General features: G+C 38.5%; 1 protein-coding gene across 16 annotated transcripts in view; it reads right to left on the reverse strand.

The window, feature by feature from the left end:
• Nucleotides 1-16,389, reverse strand: part of ANKRD26 (ankyrin repeat domain containing 26) — a 108,742-nt gene that overhangs the window by 70,565 nt on the left and 21,788 nt on the right. For 14 of the 16 annotated variants that reach the window (XM_040451123.1, XM_040451131.1, XM_040451127.1 and 11 more), the window contains 2 exons: nucleotides 13,819-13,855; nucleotides 2,161-2,233 (listed from right to left, as the gene is read on the reverse strand). In XM_040451123.1, coding sequence (XP_040307057.1) covers nucleotides 2,161-2,233; nucleotides 13,819-13,855 — 110 coding nt within the window. The remainder of the gene's footprint in view (nucleotides 1-2,160; nucleotides 2,234-13,818; nucleotides 13,856-16,389) is intronic. The other 2 variants (XM_040451124.1, XM_040451134.1) reach the window with 1 other exon arrangement.

Here is a 16,389-nt window from a genome sequence, read left to right on the forward strand (position 1 = left end):
CTCTCTCTCTTTCCAAAAACAAAAACAATACCCCAAAATTTAGTTCAGCTCCTCCCAATAAAGAGAAAAAAAGAATAATAAACCTTGTGGGGCAATGAGTCATGGATGAAAACCACACACAGACAATAGATGCCATAACCAAATATGTTGACAATGGAGACAGAAAGAGATGTACTAAAAGAACAGACACTAAAGAAATGTTTTCTGCAAAGAAATTTAGGGTAGGGGTAAACTATTAAAAGAAAGCATGGTGGGGGCGGGGGAGACACCTAGGTGGCTCAGTCAGTTAAGCATCCAGCTTCAGCTCAGGTCATGATCTTACGGTTTGTGTGTTTGAGCCCCACAATGAGCTCTGTGTTGACAGCTCCGAGCCTGGAGCCTGCTTTGGATTCTGTGTCTCCCTCTGTCTCTGCCCCTACCCTGCTTGCACTCTGTCTCTCTCTCTCTCTCTCCAAAATAAACAAACTTTAAAGAAATAAAAAATACGTTAAAAAGCATGGGGGAAAGAGGAAATAAGGAAAAAAAATAAAATATGAGCAATCAATCAAGAATGAGATTAACACAAGGAAAAAAAGGAAAAAAAAAAGGTAAGTGGAAAACACATATATTTTTCAACAGGGATATAAATACGATTACGAATATACTATGAACAATAGTCTCTTTTAAACTTTTTAAGTTATATATATATAACATATATGTAAAACAGAGGCTTTTATTCATAGTATATCCCTAATAATACTGACTTTTATCACTCTACAGTTATCTGGTTATAAATACTGTAATAAAGAATTTAATTTTTCACTATAAAATAAATTGTTCAATTAGTGGTCATCTATCACTTCCTAAAAGCTATAAATTATTACTAGACAAACAAAAAACAGAAAAAGAAAGGTGCCCAACACATCAATGTTCAATATGGAGAAAGAATTGGGAATGAGAATTCTAGGAAGAAATGTATACCTTCAAAGGATGTATCTAATGAGATAAAGATGGGATTTAAAACAAAAAAGCTGAGGAATTTTTATCTGAAATTCTAAGCTCACAATTGGAAGATACTAAAAAATATACTGTAACCTTCTTTCTTATGTAACTCCTGATTTCCTCAATATAATTCATTTGAGTTTATAAATATTAAACACTAAAATGGAATATAAATTGAAGCCTTATTTATTAAATTCACATTTAATTATTATATATTATGCATATTATGTTACTCTTCAAATTCCATTATACGGAATTCCATTTCCCTGTTCATTTATTCAACATCCAAAAATATTAAATTGCTTCTTCCAAGCAAGACTTTATTCTAGGAGCTCCAGGAGATACACAATTATGTTTCCTAACCTCCAGCAGCTTATAATGATTTAGGGGCCTCAAAATGAACATTTAAATAAATATCAAATGTCTGAAACTTTAAATTTTAGAATCTGACACAAGGACTAGGACTAGATATTTTTAAAAGCTGGAATATGAAAGATTTCTGAAATTAGAAATTTTACAACTTGGCTATGAAGAGCCTCTGCTCACAGAGCTACTATTTTAAGCAAAACATGTATTCTTCAGGTAGATGCAGAATTTTAACTTACTCTTCATGGAGTTATTTCAAAAATACAGGGAAACACCTTTGTAAGATAAATGTTGAGAAATAACTTAAACATCTAAATTTCTACATTTTCTAATGTTATTTTAGTCTAAATGTAGAGCAGAAGATAGAGACAAAGGAAAATCCTGTATCTCACCAAGAAAAAAGTGCCCAGAGGGAGGTGTGGGGGGTAGGAAACCCACAATAGATAATTGGATCCAATAAGATTTCATTTAGGCATGAGTATTATCAGTCAGGTTAGTATCACAGTAAGAATCCTTATCCTTAACCAAATGTCATATTTTCTCCATTATGGGAAAGCTTTTCCCAATACAATTTTACGGTCATTATATATTTTCCAGCCCATTCTTTTATCAGCCTCCACCTCTACTATTTACCAAAGTAAAACAAAACAAAAAATTCAATGTGTCATGTATCTGTAAAGTGGTTTGTTCTTGCTAACTTTCCATTACAAACATAAAATGATGACAAAAAGGCTACTGTTAAATTTTAAGAGTAAATAATAGAGAAAACTAAATTCAGAGCAGGGAAGTGAGTTTCACAAGAGAGTACTTTACCTTGGTACCAAAATCTAAGTCTTCGCTATCTGATGTAGGCCATGAATCATCAATACCAGGTTTGTCGGAAAGGCTTTAGAACAAAAATATACAACAAAAACATGTTCATTTATTTTTAAAAACTGAAGTGAAAGGTCAGCTGTTTATTAAACGATGTTTCTTAATTAAAATCTGGCGTGTTTTTTCATTAAGTTTTATTTTAATTCCAGTAATATTACCATTCAGTGTTATATTAGTTTAAGTTGTACAATATAGTGATTCACCAATTCCATACTCACCCCGTGCTCATCATGACAAGGGCACTCCTTCATCCCCATCACCTATTTCACCCCTCCCACCACTCACCTCCTCTCTGGTAACCATCTGTTTGTTCTCTGCAGTTAAGAGCCTGTTTCTTGGTTTGTCTCTCCCTTTTTTTTCTCCCTTTGCTCATTTGTTGTTTTATAAATTCTACATGAGTAAAGTCATATGGTATTTGTCTTTCTCTGATTTTGCTTAGCATACTACTCTCGGGCTCCATCCTGGTCATTGCAAATGGCAAGATTTCATTGTTTTGTGGTTGAGTAATATTCCATTGTGTGTGTGTGTGTGTGTATGTATATCTATCTATCTATATATACATATCTATATATATGTATATACAGATATACATATATATGTATATGTGGTAACGTATAGATATATAAGATCTATATATATAGATATAAGATATAAGATCTATATAAGATCTATATATATAGATATATAAGATCTATAAGGTATAGATATATACCTTATATATATATGTAAGGTATATATATATGGTATAATATATATTATATATATAAGATATATATCTTATATATATATATACACCTTATATATAACCTATATACATATAGGTATACATATATATGTATATATCTATACATAGATACGTATAGATACATATAGATATACATACACCAACACACATGCACACACACACACACACACACAACTTCTTTATTCACTAATCTGTCAATGGACACTTGCGCTGGCTATTGTAAATAATGCTGCAATAAATACAGGGGCACGAGTGTCCCACTGAATTCGTGTTTTTGTATTCTTTTGGTTAGTATCCAGTAGTGCAATTACTGGATCATAGGATAGTTCTGTTTTTAATTTTTGGAGGAACCTCCATAGTGTTTTCCACAGGGGCCACAGCCATTTGCATTTCCACCAACAGTGCAAGAGGTTTCCTTTGACTCCACATCCTCGCAAACACTTGCTTCTTGTGTTTCGGAGTTTAGCCACTGGGACAGGTGTGAGGTGGTAACTCCTTGTAGTTTTGAGGAGCATCTCTTCATGTGTCTGTTGACCATCTGTGTGTTGTCTTTGGAAAAATGTCTCTTTATGTCTTCTGCTCATTTGTAAACTGGGCTTTTTTGGGGGGGAAGAATGTTGACTTACATGAATTCTTTATACATTTTGATTACTAACCCATTACTGGATAGGTCATGTGCAAATAGGTCATTACTGGATAGGTCACTAACCCATTACTGGATAGGTCCCATTCCATAGGGTACCTTTTAGTTTTGACTGTTTCCTTCACTGTGCAAAAGTTTTTGTCTTTAGATGTAGTCCCCATAGTTTATTGTTACTTTACTTCCCTTGGCTCAGGAGACATAACTAGAAAAATGTTGCTACAGCCAAAGTCAGAGAAATGACGGCCTGTGTTCTCTTCAAGGATTTTTATGGTTTCAGGTCTCATATTAAGTCTTTAATTCGAGTTTATTTTTGTGTATGGTAAAGAAATTGGTCCAGTTTCATTCTTTGGCATGAGGCTTGTCCAGTTCTACCAACACTATTTATTGAAGAGATTGCCTTTTCCCCCACTGGATAGTCTTTCCTGTTTGTTGAAGATTAACTGCCCATACAGTTGTGGATTTATTTCTGGGTTTTTGGTTCTTTCCATTGAGCTATGTGACTATTTTTATGCCAGTACCAACCATACTGTTTTAATTACTACAGCTTTGGAATAAAACTTGAAATCTGAGATTGTGATACCTCCAGTTTTTCTTTTTCAATATTGCTTTGGCCACTCAAGGTGTTTTGTGGTTCTATACAACATTTAGGATTGTTTGTCTACTTCTGTGAAAAATATAGGGATTGCATTAAATCTTTAGATTGCTTTGGGTAGTGTAGACAGTTTAAAAATATGTATTCTTCCAATCTATGAGCATCAGATGTCTATTTCTTTCCATCATCTTCAATTTCTTTCATCAGTGTTTTATAGTTTCCAGGTTGTTCAAACAGGTTGTTCAAAATTTGGACCCTGTTTTAAAAAAGCTTTCACTCATCTATTTTGCCTCCACCTCTTCTAACCTGTGAAATATCCAGGAAAGGCCCAGTCTGAGTTTCTATAACCAAGTGTGACAGGGAGGGAATTCTCTGAAATGGTTGAAAATTATATGTATAAAAGTTACCACAGTGACTTATCACCTTACACATGTCAGAATGGGTAAAATTCAAAGTGCAAAAAACAAATGTTAGTAAGGGTGTGGAGAAAAAAGAACCTTTGTGCACTGGTGATGGGATGTATATTGGGACAGCCACTGTGAAAACCAGTATGGAGGTTCCTCAAGATTAAAAATAGAAATACCATATGATCCAGTAATTCCACTACTGGGTATTTATTTACCCAAGGAAAATGAAAATACTTATTTGAAAAGATATATGCACCCCTATCTTTATTGCAGCATTACTTACAATAGACAAGATATGGAAGCAACCCAAGTGTCCACCCATACATGAACAGACCACACACACACACACACGCACATACACACACCCCCACACACACACAATGGAATATTATGCAGCTATAAAACAGAATGAGATCTTGCCATCTGCAACATCATGGATATACCTAGACGGAAATCCTATATGATTTCACTTATATGTAGGATCTAAAAAAGGGAACAAGTGAACAGAGAAAAGGCAGAAACAGACTCATAAATACAGAAAATTGACTTGCCAAAGGGAGGGGAGGTTGGGAGATGGACAAAATGGGTGAAGGGGAGAGGGAAGTTCAGGTTTCCAGTTACAGAAAGAATAAATCACAAGCATCAAAGGTACAGCATAGGGAATATAGTCACTGGTATTGTAATAGCATTATACATTAACAGATGGGAGCTACACTTATGGCAAGCATAGTGTAACATACAGAGTTGTTGAATCACATATTACATTGTGTGTCAAGTAGACCTCAGTTTAAGTAAATATACCAAAGTTAAAGAACAAGTTTCTATGTTATTAGTGGAAGTACTAACCAGAGATTAAAAGATTAAAAATTATCAAGTCCAACTTTTTTCCTACACTGGTCTTGCTTTATTTAAGTCCATATAACTAGTAAGACCTTAGAAACCTTCAGGGGTATTCAGATACCCAAGGAGAGAGACTGCTATAAAAATGGTCCTGGTAGTTGTGCCTCTATTTCTCTATACGCTGCCTGAATATTTTCTTCCCTATGAGCTCCCACTCCTACATCACTCTTCAGCACGGTTCAGTGGCATTCTCCAACCTTTAAATCTTTAGCCTGTGAAGGCACAGACTCCTAAAACAAGGATGGGCTCAAATGACCAAGGGTAGGAACCATGTCCTGCTCCTGGAGAACAAGCTAATTGGGAGTCTCAGTCATCCACACAGTCACCTCAACATGGGCATGTTATCACCTATCCAGATGAAGCTCCCTTACTGATTTGACAAGTCAGTCCTACCCCTGCCCAGCCCTACAGGTACATGGGAAGGGCATCACAGACTTAGGAAAAGAGGCGGAGTGAGGAGACAGCTTGCCTTGGGCCATACATCTCTATAGTTCAGAATCTCCACCCCCCCCCCCAATTCCTTGAAAGGATCTAAGCCATCCTCCCTAAGTTGGGGTGGAGGTAGATGATATCATATTTCTATTTTCTGTAAACAGACTCTTCCCAGCAGCTCAAATGATTTTTAATCTCTCAACGGAAAATCTGAAGTATGCTTGCACCTTCAACGAAACCAACACACACAAAACCAGAAACCTGTTCAGGACCCTCTTGAACTCTCTATTTGAATATACCTTTCTAAACAACTCCCACAATCCTGGGACCTTCATTCCTGTCATTCACCTTTATCTAACTTGGCATAAACCCCAATATTCTGACATCTTATCTAAAACTCTTATTCCTATCCAACTCAGTGTTGTTCTTCTTGAAACCTGGTCTCCTCTGCTAATTCGATTCTTACCCTCCTTCATTGTATTCATTAGGCCCACTCCCCAGCTTTCTGTTATTAAAACATTTGCCTATAAGATGAAAAAAAGAAAGAAAGAAAGAAAGAAAGAAAGAAAGAAAGAAAGAAAGAAAGAAAGAAAGAAAGAAAGAAACCTGAATTTAAATGTCATTTCTGTCACTTATCATATCCAAATAGGTCACTTCAATCTCTTTTGAGTTTCAAATTCTCCATGTAAAACAAGCATTTGGCAAGGAGGTTAAACATGGGTTGAAATACTAGAGGGTATTTTTATGAATTAATCTCCGAGGTTCCCTAAATCTTGAGATTCTATGTGCTTTTGATTTGGCCTCTGGAAAAATGGAGAGTCCTTAGTTGGCAGAAGTGGAAAAAATAATGGAAAAAAAAAGAAATACCAAGAAAAGCAGAGAAGAAAGTAAAAAAGCAAAAACATAGTACAGAAAAGTCATGGGGAAAAGTCTACAAAAAAAGAAAAAGCTCCCTAGAACTAGTCAAGGGTACTAACCCAAAGGGAAAACCAGACTGGGAAGTTAGGAAACAGAGATCAGATAGAAATATCCTCAATGCAGTGGAAGATGGCGGCGTAGGAGGACGCTGGGCTCACTGCGCGTCCTGCTGATCACTTAGATTCCACCTACACCTGCCTAACTAACCCAGAAAACCACCAGAAGACTCGCAGAATGGAATCTCTGGAGCCAAGCACAGACGAGAGGTGCACAGATGAGAGGCCCACGGAAGAGGGTAGGAAGGGGAGAGAGGCGGTGCGCGCTGCACGGACTGGCGGGAGGGAGCCTGGGCGGAGGGGAAGCCTGCCGGCCAAGCAGAGCCTCCGAGTCTGGCTTACAAAAGCGGAGGGGCCGGACAGAGTGTGTTCCCACAGCAAGCGGGACTTAACAACTGGAAGGTTGTAAGTTAACAGCTCTGCTCTGCTCGGAAAGCAGGAAGTCTGGAGGACAAAGGGAGGGAGAGTTGCTGAGCCCCCGGAAGACAGAGCTCAGTTTGTTGGGGAACAAAGGCGCTCACCAGTGCCATCTCCCTCGCCCATACCCCAGCCAAAATCCCAAAGGGAACCAGTTCCTGCCAGGGAACTTTCTTGATCCGCGCAAACACCCAACGCTGTGCTTCTGCGGAGCCAACCCTCCGGCAGCGGGTCTGACTCCCTCCTGCTGCCACAGGGCCCCTCCTGAAGTGGATCACCTAAGGAGAAGCAAGCTAAGCCTGCCCCTCCTGCCCCCGTGCACCTTGCCTACCCACCCCAGCTAATACGCCAGATCCCCAGCACCACAAGCCTGGCAGTGTGCAAGTAGCCCAGACGGGCCATGCCACCCCACAGTGAATCCTGCCCCTAGGAGAGGGGAAGAGAAGGCACACACCAGTCTGACTGTGGCCCCAGCGGTGGGCTGGGGGCAGACATCAGGTCTGACCGCGGCCCCACCCACCAACACAAGTTATTCAAACAGCACAGGGGAAGTGCCCCGCAGTTCCACACCACTCCAGGGACTATCCAAAATGACCAAATGGAAGAATTCCCCTCAAAAGAATCTCCAGGAAATAACAACAGCCAATGAACTGATCAAAAAGGATTTAAATAATATAACAGAAAGTGAATTTAGAATAATAGTCATAAAATTAATCGCTGGGCTTGAAAACAGTATAGAGGACAGCAGAGAATCTCTTGCTACAGAGATCAAGGGACTCAGGAACAGCCAGGAGGAGCTGAAAAACGCTTTAAACGAGATGCAAAATAAAATGGAAACGACGACGGCTCGGATTGAAGAGGCAGAGGAGAGAATACGTGAACTAGAAGATAAAGTTATGGAAAAAGAGGAAGCTGAGAAAAAGAGAGATAAAAAAATCCAAGAGTATGAGGGGAAAATTAGAGACCAAAGTGATACACTAAAAAGAAATAATATACGCATAATTGGTATCCCAGAGGAGGAAGAGAGAGGGAAAGGTGCTGAAGGGGTACTTGAAGAAATTATAGCTGAGAAATTCCCTGAACTGGGGAAGGAAAAAGGCATTGAAATCCAAGAGGCACAAAGAACTCCCTTCAGACGTAACTTGAATCGATCTTCTGCACGACATATCATAGTGAAACTGGCAAAATACAAGGATAAAGAGAAAATTCTGAAAGCAGCCAGGGATAAACGTGCCCTCACACATAAAGGGAGACCTATAAGACTCGTGACTGATTTCTCTTTTGAAACTTGGCAGGCCAGAAAGAATTGGCACGAGATCTTCAGTGTGCTAGACAGAAAAAATATGCAGCCGAGAATCCTTTATCCAGCAAGTCTGTCATTTAGAATAGAAGGAGAGATAAAGGTCTTCCCAAATAAACAAAAACTGAAGGAATTTGTCACCACTAAACCAGCCCTACAAGAGATCCTAAGGGGGATCCTGTGAGACAAAGTACCAGAGACATCGCTACAAGCATAAAACATACAGACACCACAATGACTCTAAACCCATATCTTTCTATAATAACACTGAATGTAAATGGATTAAATGTGCCAACCAAAAGACATAGGGTATTAGAATGGATAAAAAAACAAGACCCATCTATTTGCTGTCTACAAGAGACTCATTTTAGACCTGAGGACACCTTCAGATTGAGAGTGAGGGGATGGAGAACTATTTATCATGCTACTGGAAGCCAAAAGAAAGCTGGAGTAGCCATACTTATATCAGACAAACTAGACTTTCAATTAAAGGCTGTAACAAGAGATGAAGAAGGGCATTATATACTAATCACAGGGTCTATCCATCAGGAAGAGCTAACAATTATAAATGTCTATGCGCCGAATACCGGAGCCCCCAAATATATAAAACAATTACTCATAAACATAAGCAACCTTATTGATAAGAATGTGGTAATTGCAGGGGACTTTAACACTCCACTTACAGAAATGGATAGATCATCTAGACACACGGTCAATAAAGAAACAAGGGCCCTGAATGACACATTGGATCAGATGGACTTGACAGATATATTTAGAACTCTGCATCCCAAAGCAACAGAATATACATTCTTCTCGAGTGCACATGGAACATTCTCCAAGACAGATCATATACTGGGTCACAAAACAGCCCTTCATAAGTATACAAGAATGAAATTATACCATGCACACTTTCAGACCACAATGCTATGAAGCTTGAAATTAACCACAGGAAAAAGTCTGGAAAACCCCCAAAAGCATGGAGGTTAAAGAACACCCTACTAAAGAATGAGTGGGCCAACCAGGCAATTAGAGAAGAAATTAAAAAATATATGGAAACAAGTGAAAATGAAAATACAACAATCCAAACGCTCTGGGATGCAGCGAAGGCAGTCCTGATAGGAAAATACATTGCAATCCAGGCCTATCTCAAGAAACAAGAAAAATCCCAAATACAAAATCTAACAGCACACCTAAAGGAAATAGAAGCAGAATAGCAAAGGCAGCCTAAACCCAGCAGAAGAGAAATAATAAAGATCAGAGCAGAAATAAACAATATAGAATCTAAAAAAATTGTAGAGCAGATCAACAAAACCAAGAGTTGGTTTTTTGAAAAAATAAACAAAATTGACAAACCTCTAGCCAGGCTTCTCAAAAAGAAAAGGGAGATGACCCAAATAGGTAAAATCATGAATGAAAATGGAATTATTACAACCAATCCCTCAGAGATACAAACAATTATCAGGGAATACTATGAAAAATTATATGCCAACAAATTGGACAACCTGGAAGAAATGGACAAATTCCTAAACACCCACACTCTTCCAAAAATCAGGAGGAAATAGAAAACTTGAACAGACCCATAACCAGCGAAGAAATTGAATCGGTTATCAAAAATCTCCCAACAAATAAGAGTCCAGGACCAGATGGCTTTCCAGGGGAGTTCTACCAGACGTTTAAAGCAGAGATAATACCTATCCTTCTCAAGCTATTCCAAGAAATAGAAAGGGAAGGAAAACTTCCAGACTCATTCTATGAAGCCAGTATTACTTTGATACCTAAACCAGACAGAGACCCAATAAAAAAAGAGAACTACAGACCAATATCCCTGATGAATATGGATGCAAAAATTCTCAATAAGATACTAGCAAATCGAATTCAACAGCATATAAAAAGAATTATTCACCATGATCAAGTGGGATTCATTCCTGGGATGCAGGGCTGGTTCAACATTCGCAAATCAATCAACATGATACATCACATTAACAAAAGAAAAGATAAGAACCATATGATCCTGTCAATCGATGCAGAAAAGGCCTTTGACAAAATCCAGCACCCTTTCTTAATAAAAACCCTTGAGAAAGTCGGGATAGAAGGAACATACTTAAACATCATAAAAGCCATTTATGAAAAGCCCACAGCTAACATCATCCTCAATGGGGAAAAACTGAGAGCTTTATCCCTGAGATCAGGAACACGACAGGGATGCCCACTCTCACCGCTGTTGTTTAACATAGTGTTGGAAGTTCTAGCATCAGCAATCAGACAACAAAAGGAATCAAAGGCATCAAAATTGGCAAAGATGAAGTCAAGCTTTCGCTCTTTGCAGATGACATGATATTATACATGGAAAATCCGACAGACTCCACCAAAAGTCTGCTACAACTGATACATGAATTCAGCAAAGTTGCAGGATACAAAATCAATGTACAGAAATCAGTTGCATTCTTATACACTAACATGAAGCAACAGAAAGACAAATAAAGAAACTGATCCCATTCACAATTGCACCAAGAAGCATAAAATACCTAGGAATAAATCTAACCAAAGATGTAAAGGATCTGTATGCTGAAAAGTATAGAAAGCTTATGAAGGTAATTGAAGAAGATATAAAGAAATGGAAAGACATTCCCTGCTCATGGATTGGAAGAATAAATATTGTCAAAATGTCAATACTACCCAAAGCTATCTACACATTCAATGCAATCCAAATCAAAATTGCACCAGCATTCTTCTCGAAACCAGAACAAGCAATTCTAAAATTCATATGGAACCACAAAAGGCCCCAAATAGCCAAAGTAATTTTGAAGAAGAAGACCAAAGCAGGAGGCATCACAATCCCAGACTTTAGCCTCTACTACAAAGCTGTAATCATCAAGACAGCATGGTGTTGGCACAAAAACAGACACATAGACCAATGGAATAAAATAGAAACCCCAGAACTAGACCCACAAACGTATGGCCAACTCATCTTTGACAAAGCAGGAAAGAACATCCAATGGAAAAAAGACAGTCTCTTTAACAAATGGTGCTGGGAGAACTGGACAGCAACATGCAGAAGGTTGAAACTAGACCACTTTCTCACACCATTCACAAAAATAAACTCAAAATGGATAAAGGACCTGAATGTGAGACAGGAAACCATCAAAACCCTAGAGGAGAAAGCAGGAAAAGACCTCTCTGACCTCAGCCGTAGCAATCTCTTACTCGACACATCCCTAAAGGCAAGGGAATTAAAAGCAAAAATGAACTCCTGGGACCTTATGAAGATAAAAAGCTTTTGCACAGCAAAGGAAACAACCAACAAAACTAAAAGGCAACCAACAGAATGGGACAAGATCTTTGCAAATGACATATCGGACAAAGGGCTAGTATCCAAAATCTATAAAGAGCTCACCAAACTCCACACCCGAAAAACAAATAACCCAGTGAAGAAATGGGCAGAAAACATGAACAGACACTTCTCTAAAGAAGACATCCGGATGGCCAACAGGCACATGAAAAGATGCTCAACGTCGCTCCTTATCAGGGAAATACAAATCAAAACCACACTCAGGTATCACCTCACGCCAGTCAGAGTGGCCAAAATGAACAAATCAGGAGACTATAGATGCTGGAGAGGATGTGGAGAAACGGGAACCCTCTTGCACTGTTGGTGGGAATGCAAACTGGTGCAGCCGCTCTGGAAAACAGTGTGGAGCTTCCTCAGAAAATTAAAAATAGACCTACCCTATGACCCAGCAATAGCACTGCTAGGAATTTACCCAAGGGATACAGGAGTACTGATGCATAGGGGCACTTGTACCCCAATGTTTATAGCAGCACTCTCAACAATAGCCAAATGATGGAAAGAGCCTGAATGTCCATCAACTGATGAATGGATAAAGAAATTGTGGTTTATATGCACAATGGAGTACTACATGGCAATGAGAAAGAACGAAATATGGCCCTTTGTAGCAATGTGGATGGAACTGGAGAGTGTGATGCTAAGTGAAATAAGTCATACAGAGAAAGACAGATACCATATGTTTTCACTCTTATGTGGATCCTGAGAAACTTAACAGAAACCCATGGGGGAGGGGAAGGAAAAAAAAAAAAAAGAGGTTAGAGTGGGAGAGAGCCAAAGCATAAGAGACTCTTAAAAACTGAGAACAAACTGAGGGTTGATAGGGAGTGGGAGGGAGGGGAGGGTAGGTGATGGGTATTGAGGAGGGCACCTTTTGGGATGAGCACTGGGTGTTGTATGGAAACCAATTTGACAATAAATTTCATATATTGAAAAAAAAAAGAAATATCCTCTAAATAGATGCTGATTTTAATTAATGTAACATGGTCTACACCTAGATATCCTTCACTTACAGAAAACTAATTCATCTCAAGAAGAGGAGATATCACTACATCTAAGAACCTGCCTGATTAGATCTTCCTTACGGAAAAGCTGTGATACCATGGCCATAGCTGAGATCCACCCTAAAATCTCTGATGGTAAAAACAAGAGACTAGTTACCACTGCACTAATTACTTCTAGTTATCACTAGTGGTCAAATATATTAGGGCAAATCCTTGGACTCACCTGGTTTCTTAAGAACACTCTAAATTAGAGTTCATACATCATTAATTTTGACATTCTGAATTGATCTGACTCGGACCTGTATCTTAATCCCAGTGGTGCTGAGGAACCCAAGAATGGATGTGGAAGCTACACAGGCTGACAGGCAAACCCCCGGGTCAGCTACTCATTAACAATGGAATCACGGGTCAAGTAATCAACCTCCCTGAACCACAGCTGCCAAAGTAATAAAAAGTAGGCTACAATAACACAGCTACTTTGCAAACCTATACTATGACTATATAATTTAACAGATGTTAAGCATATGATACAGTGTCTAGTCCAGGATAGAACACTCAACAAATGCTTTTTTCCCTCTGCATTCCCTTAGGCAACACATAATTTTCATCTCATTTCATTTATATTTTGAGAGAGAATACAGAGAGAATACAGAGAGAGAGAGAGAGAGAGAGAGAGAGAGAGAGAGAGAGAGAATATAACCCAACCAGGCTGTCAGCACAAAACCCGACATGGGGCTTGAACTCACAAACCTGAGCTGAAATCAAGAGTCAGACACTTAACCAACTGAGCCACCCAGGTGCCCCAACAAATGTCATTTTTAAAAATCCATAAAAATCCTACCTGGTTAAAGAGTCTTCCTCAGAATTCTTATCTTCTACTAAAGAAAAAAGTAAAATACATTTTAAATCAACATTAGAAAAAATATAGGAAATTAAAAGTGTACAGCTAATGATTTGTTAAAAAGTATTCCTTTGGGACCACACCTGGAAACCACACTACACTGAATGGTAATTATACTACTGGTAGGCTTAATGCACTAAGAAATCTTACTTTCTCTTCTATACTGACCAAAAGTAAGAACGGTTTTTATCAGAATCTGATACCTACAAGTGAACTGATGTTTACAGTGACCATACCTGACTGACCCCATGACACTGGAGGAAAATGGTATCGTTAGGAGAATGATTATCCTAAGCTGACAATGTCAAACTTAAACTAGCATGATTTTTCTGGACTTCCACTACTAGAGGAGTTAAAAGAGAGTATCTTTATTTTGCTGTAACATGGCAAAACTTCCCCAGCTCTTCAGCAGAGACTGTTCAATTTTAGGATGAAACACCCCCTCACAAAGTGTGGTCTATAGCTATTGCACTTTGCAGCATGGCAAAACCATAGCAAACAGACTCTCCCTGGCCTTATTTCCAATGGCAAGGTAAGTAAAGACTCGGGATTCCAGTTTTATAAAGTTCTAACCTCTTGAGACTGTCTCCTTCCATTGCTAGAGAGTCTATCTAAACCCACCGTATATCACAGAGGAGGACGATCCCAATGTTAGTGCTATGTAGTGGTTCATGATGTCATTTTTCTCAACCCTCCCCATTAGGTGACACACATCTAGAGAAATCATGCTTTTTTTCATGTAAGGCATATGTCATCAGATCCTCTACTGATGAGCAAAAAAACAAAACAAAGGGCAAAGAATATCTTGAATGCCTACATTCAATTACCAGGGAATTTTAATTTTCTAAACATTCAAACATATCCACTGTATGATTCTAACTATATGACACTCTGGAAAGAGCAAGACTATGGAGGTAAGGGTTGGGGTGAATGTAGGGATAAAGGGGCACAGCACAGAGGACTTTTAAGGCAGTGAAACTCTTTCACACAATACCACAAAGGTGGATTCACATCATTATATGTTTGTTAAAACTCATAGAATGTATAACACCAAGGCTGAACACTAATGCAAATTAGAGACTTTGCCTGAAAATGATGAGTTAGTGTCAATATAAAATGCACCACTGTTGTCAGGGTGCCTGGGTGGCTCAGTTGGTTAAGCGTCCAACTCTTGATCTGAGCTCAGGTTATGATCTCACAGTTCATGGGATCAAGTCCTGCATCAGGCTCTGTGCTGACAGCACAGGATTCTTTCTCCCCTCTTTCTCTGCCCCTTGGCTGCTCACACGCATGCATGCTCTCTCACTCAAAACTAAACAAAGGAACTGAAAAAAAAAATACTACTAAAAATGTACCACTGTCGTGCAAGATGTTGACAACAGGGGAGGCTAGGCGTGTAAGGGAGTGTGGTATGGTATATGGAGACTCTCTGTACTTTCTATTATATTTTGCTGTGAACTTAAAACTGCTGTAAAAAATAAGGCTTATTAAATGTAAAAAAAAAAAAAAAGGTATCCATTGAAGCTACTCTTACCATATATTAAAGCATGATACAGTCACCTTGAAAATTAAGATAGAGATCAAAGTAACACAATATGGGTACTGTCTCCCAAATTGAAGTATATGAAAATACATAAAGCAAAATACAAAAATACAAAAGTTATTTGTATACTTAGGCAAGAAAACAATTGATGAATATGATCAAATATCTTATAACTATAAACAGGGATTCAGCACTGTATGAATCAAACCTGGGTTATCCATATAATTAAGGATTTTATTCTAATTTTAAATCAAAAATCATTATGTTTATCATATCTAAGAATCACAATGAAAGCTTAATCACATAAAAAAAGATTATAATGACCTAATATTGCCCTAGTAACTTCTGTACAAATACCTACTTCATATGGATGATGAAATTGAAACCAGTACCATGTTATACCATCATATTACTTGAGATTAAAATAAAATTTTAAGACACCACCAAAAATTAAGTTAGGGCTATAATTCCTATGCAGAAAAGATTTCATCCAAGAGGCCAAAGATTGCTACCCTCAGAACATCCTACTTGAATGACTAGCCCTTGGTTGTTACCTGGGATCTTGGATTTAAGGAGGGTTCCCACCATTCCCTAGCAGGTTAAGAGTGGCTCACTGTGCCTAAATGTGGTACAATCTTAAGGCCGTATACTTGATTTCCTTCTGGAAACCTGGAATTTTGGTACATGCTAAGGAGAAGATGCCTATGTGATTAGCATTTGATGAAAACCTCGGGCACTGAGTATCCATAAGACTCCTACTGGCAGACAACATTTCACTTGTGCTGTCCTAATTTGATGCTGGAGGAATTAAGCACATCCTGCTAACTCCACAGAGAAAGGATTCCTGGAAGCCTGCGCTTGGTCTCCTCTGGACTTCACCCCATGCACCTTTTCTCTGTGCTGATTTACCTTTCTAGCCTGTCCCCATACCAAACTACAGGCATGGGTACAACTATATGCTGAGTTCT

The sequence above is a fragment of the Herpailurus yagouaroundi genome, unplaced genomic scaffold, assembly GCF_014898765.1.
Source record: "Herpailurus yagouaroundi ecotype Mexico unplaced genomic scaffold, PumYag 203, whole genome shotgun sequence".
In the NCBI taxonomy this organism is placed as follows: domain Eukaryota; kingdom Metazoa; phylum Chordata; class Mammalia; order Carnivora; family Felidae; genus Herpailurus; species Herpailurus yagouaroundi.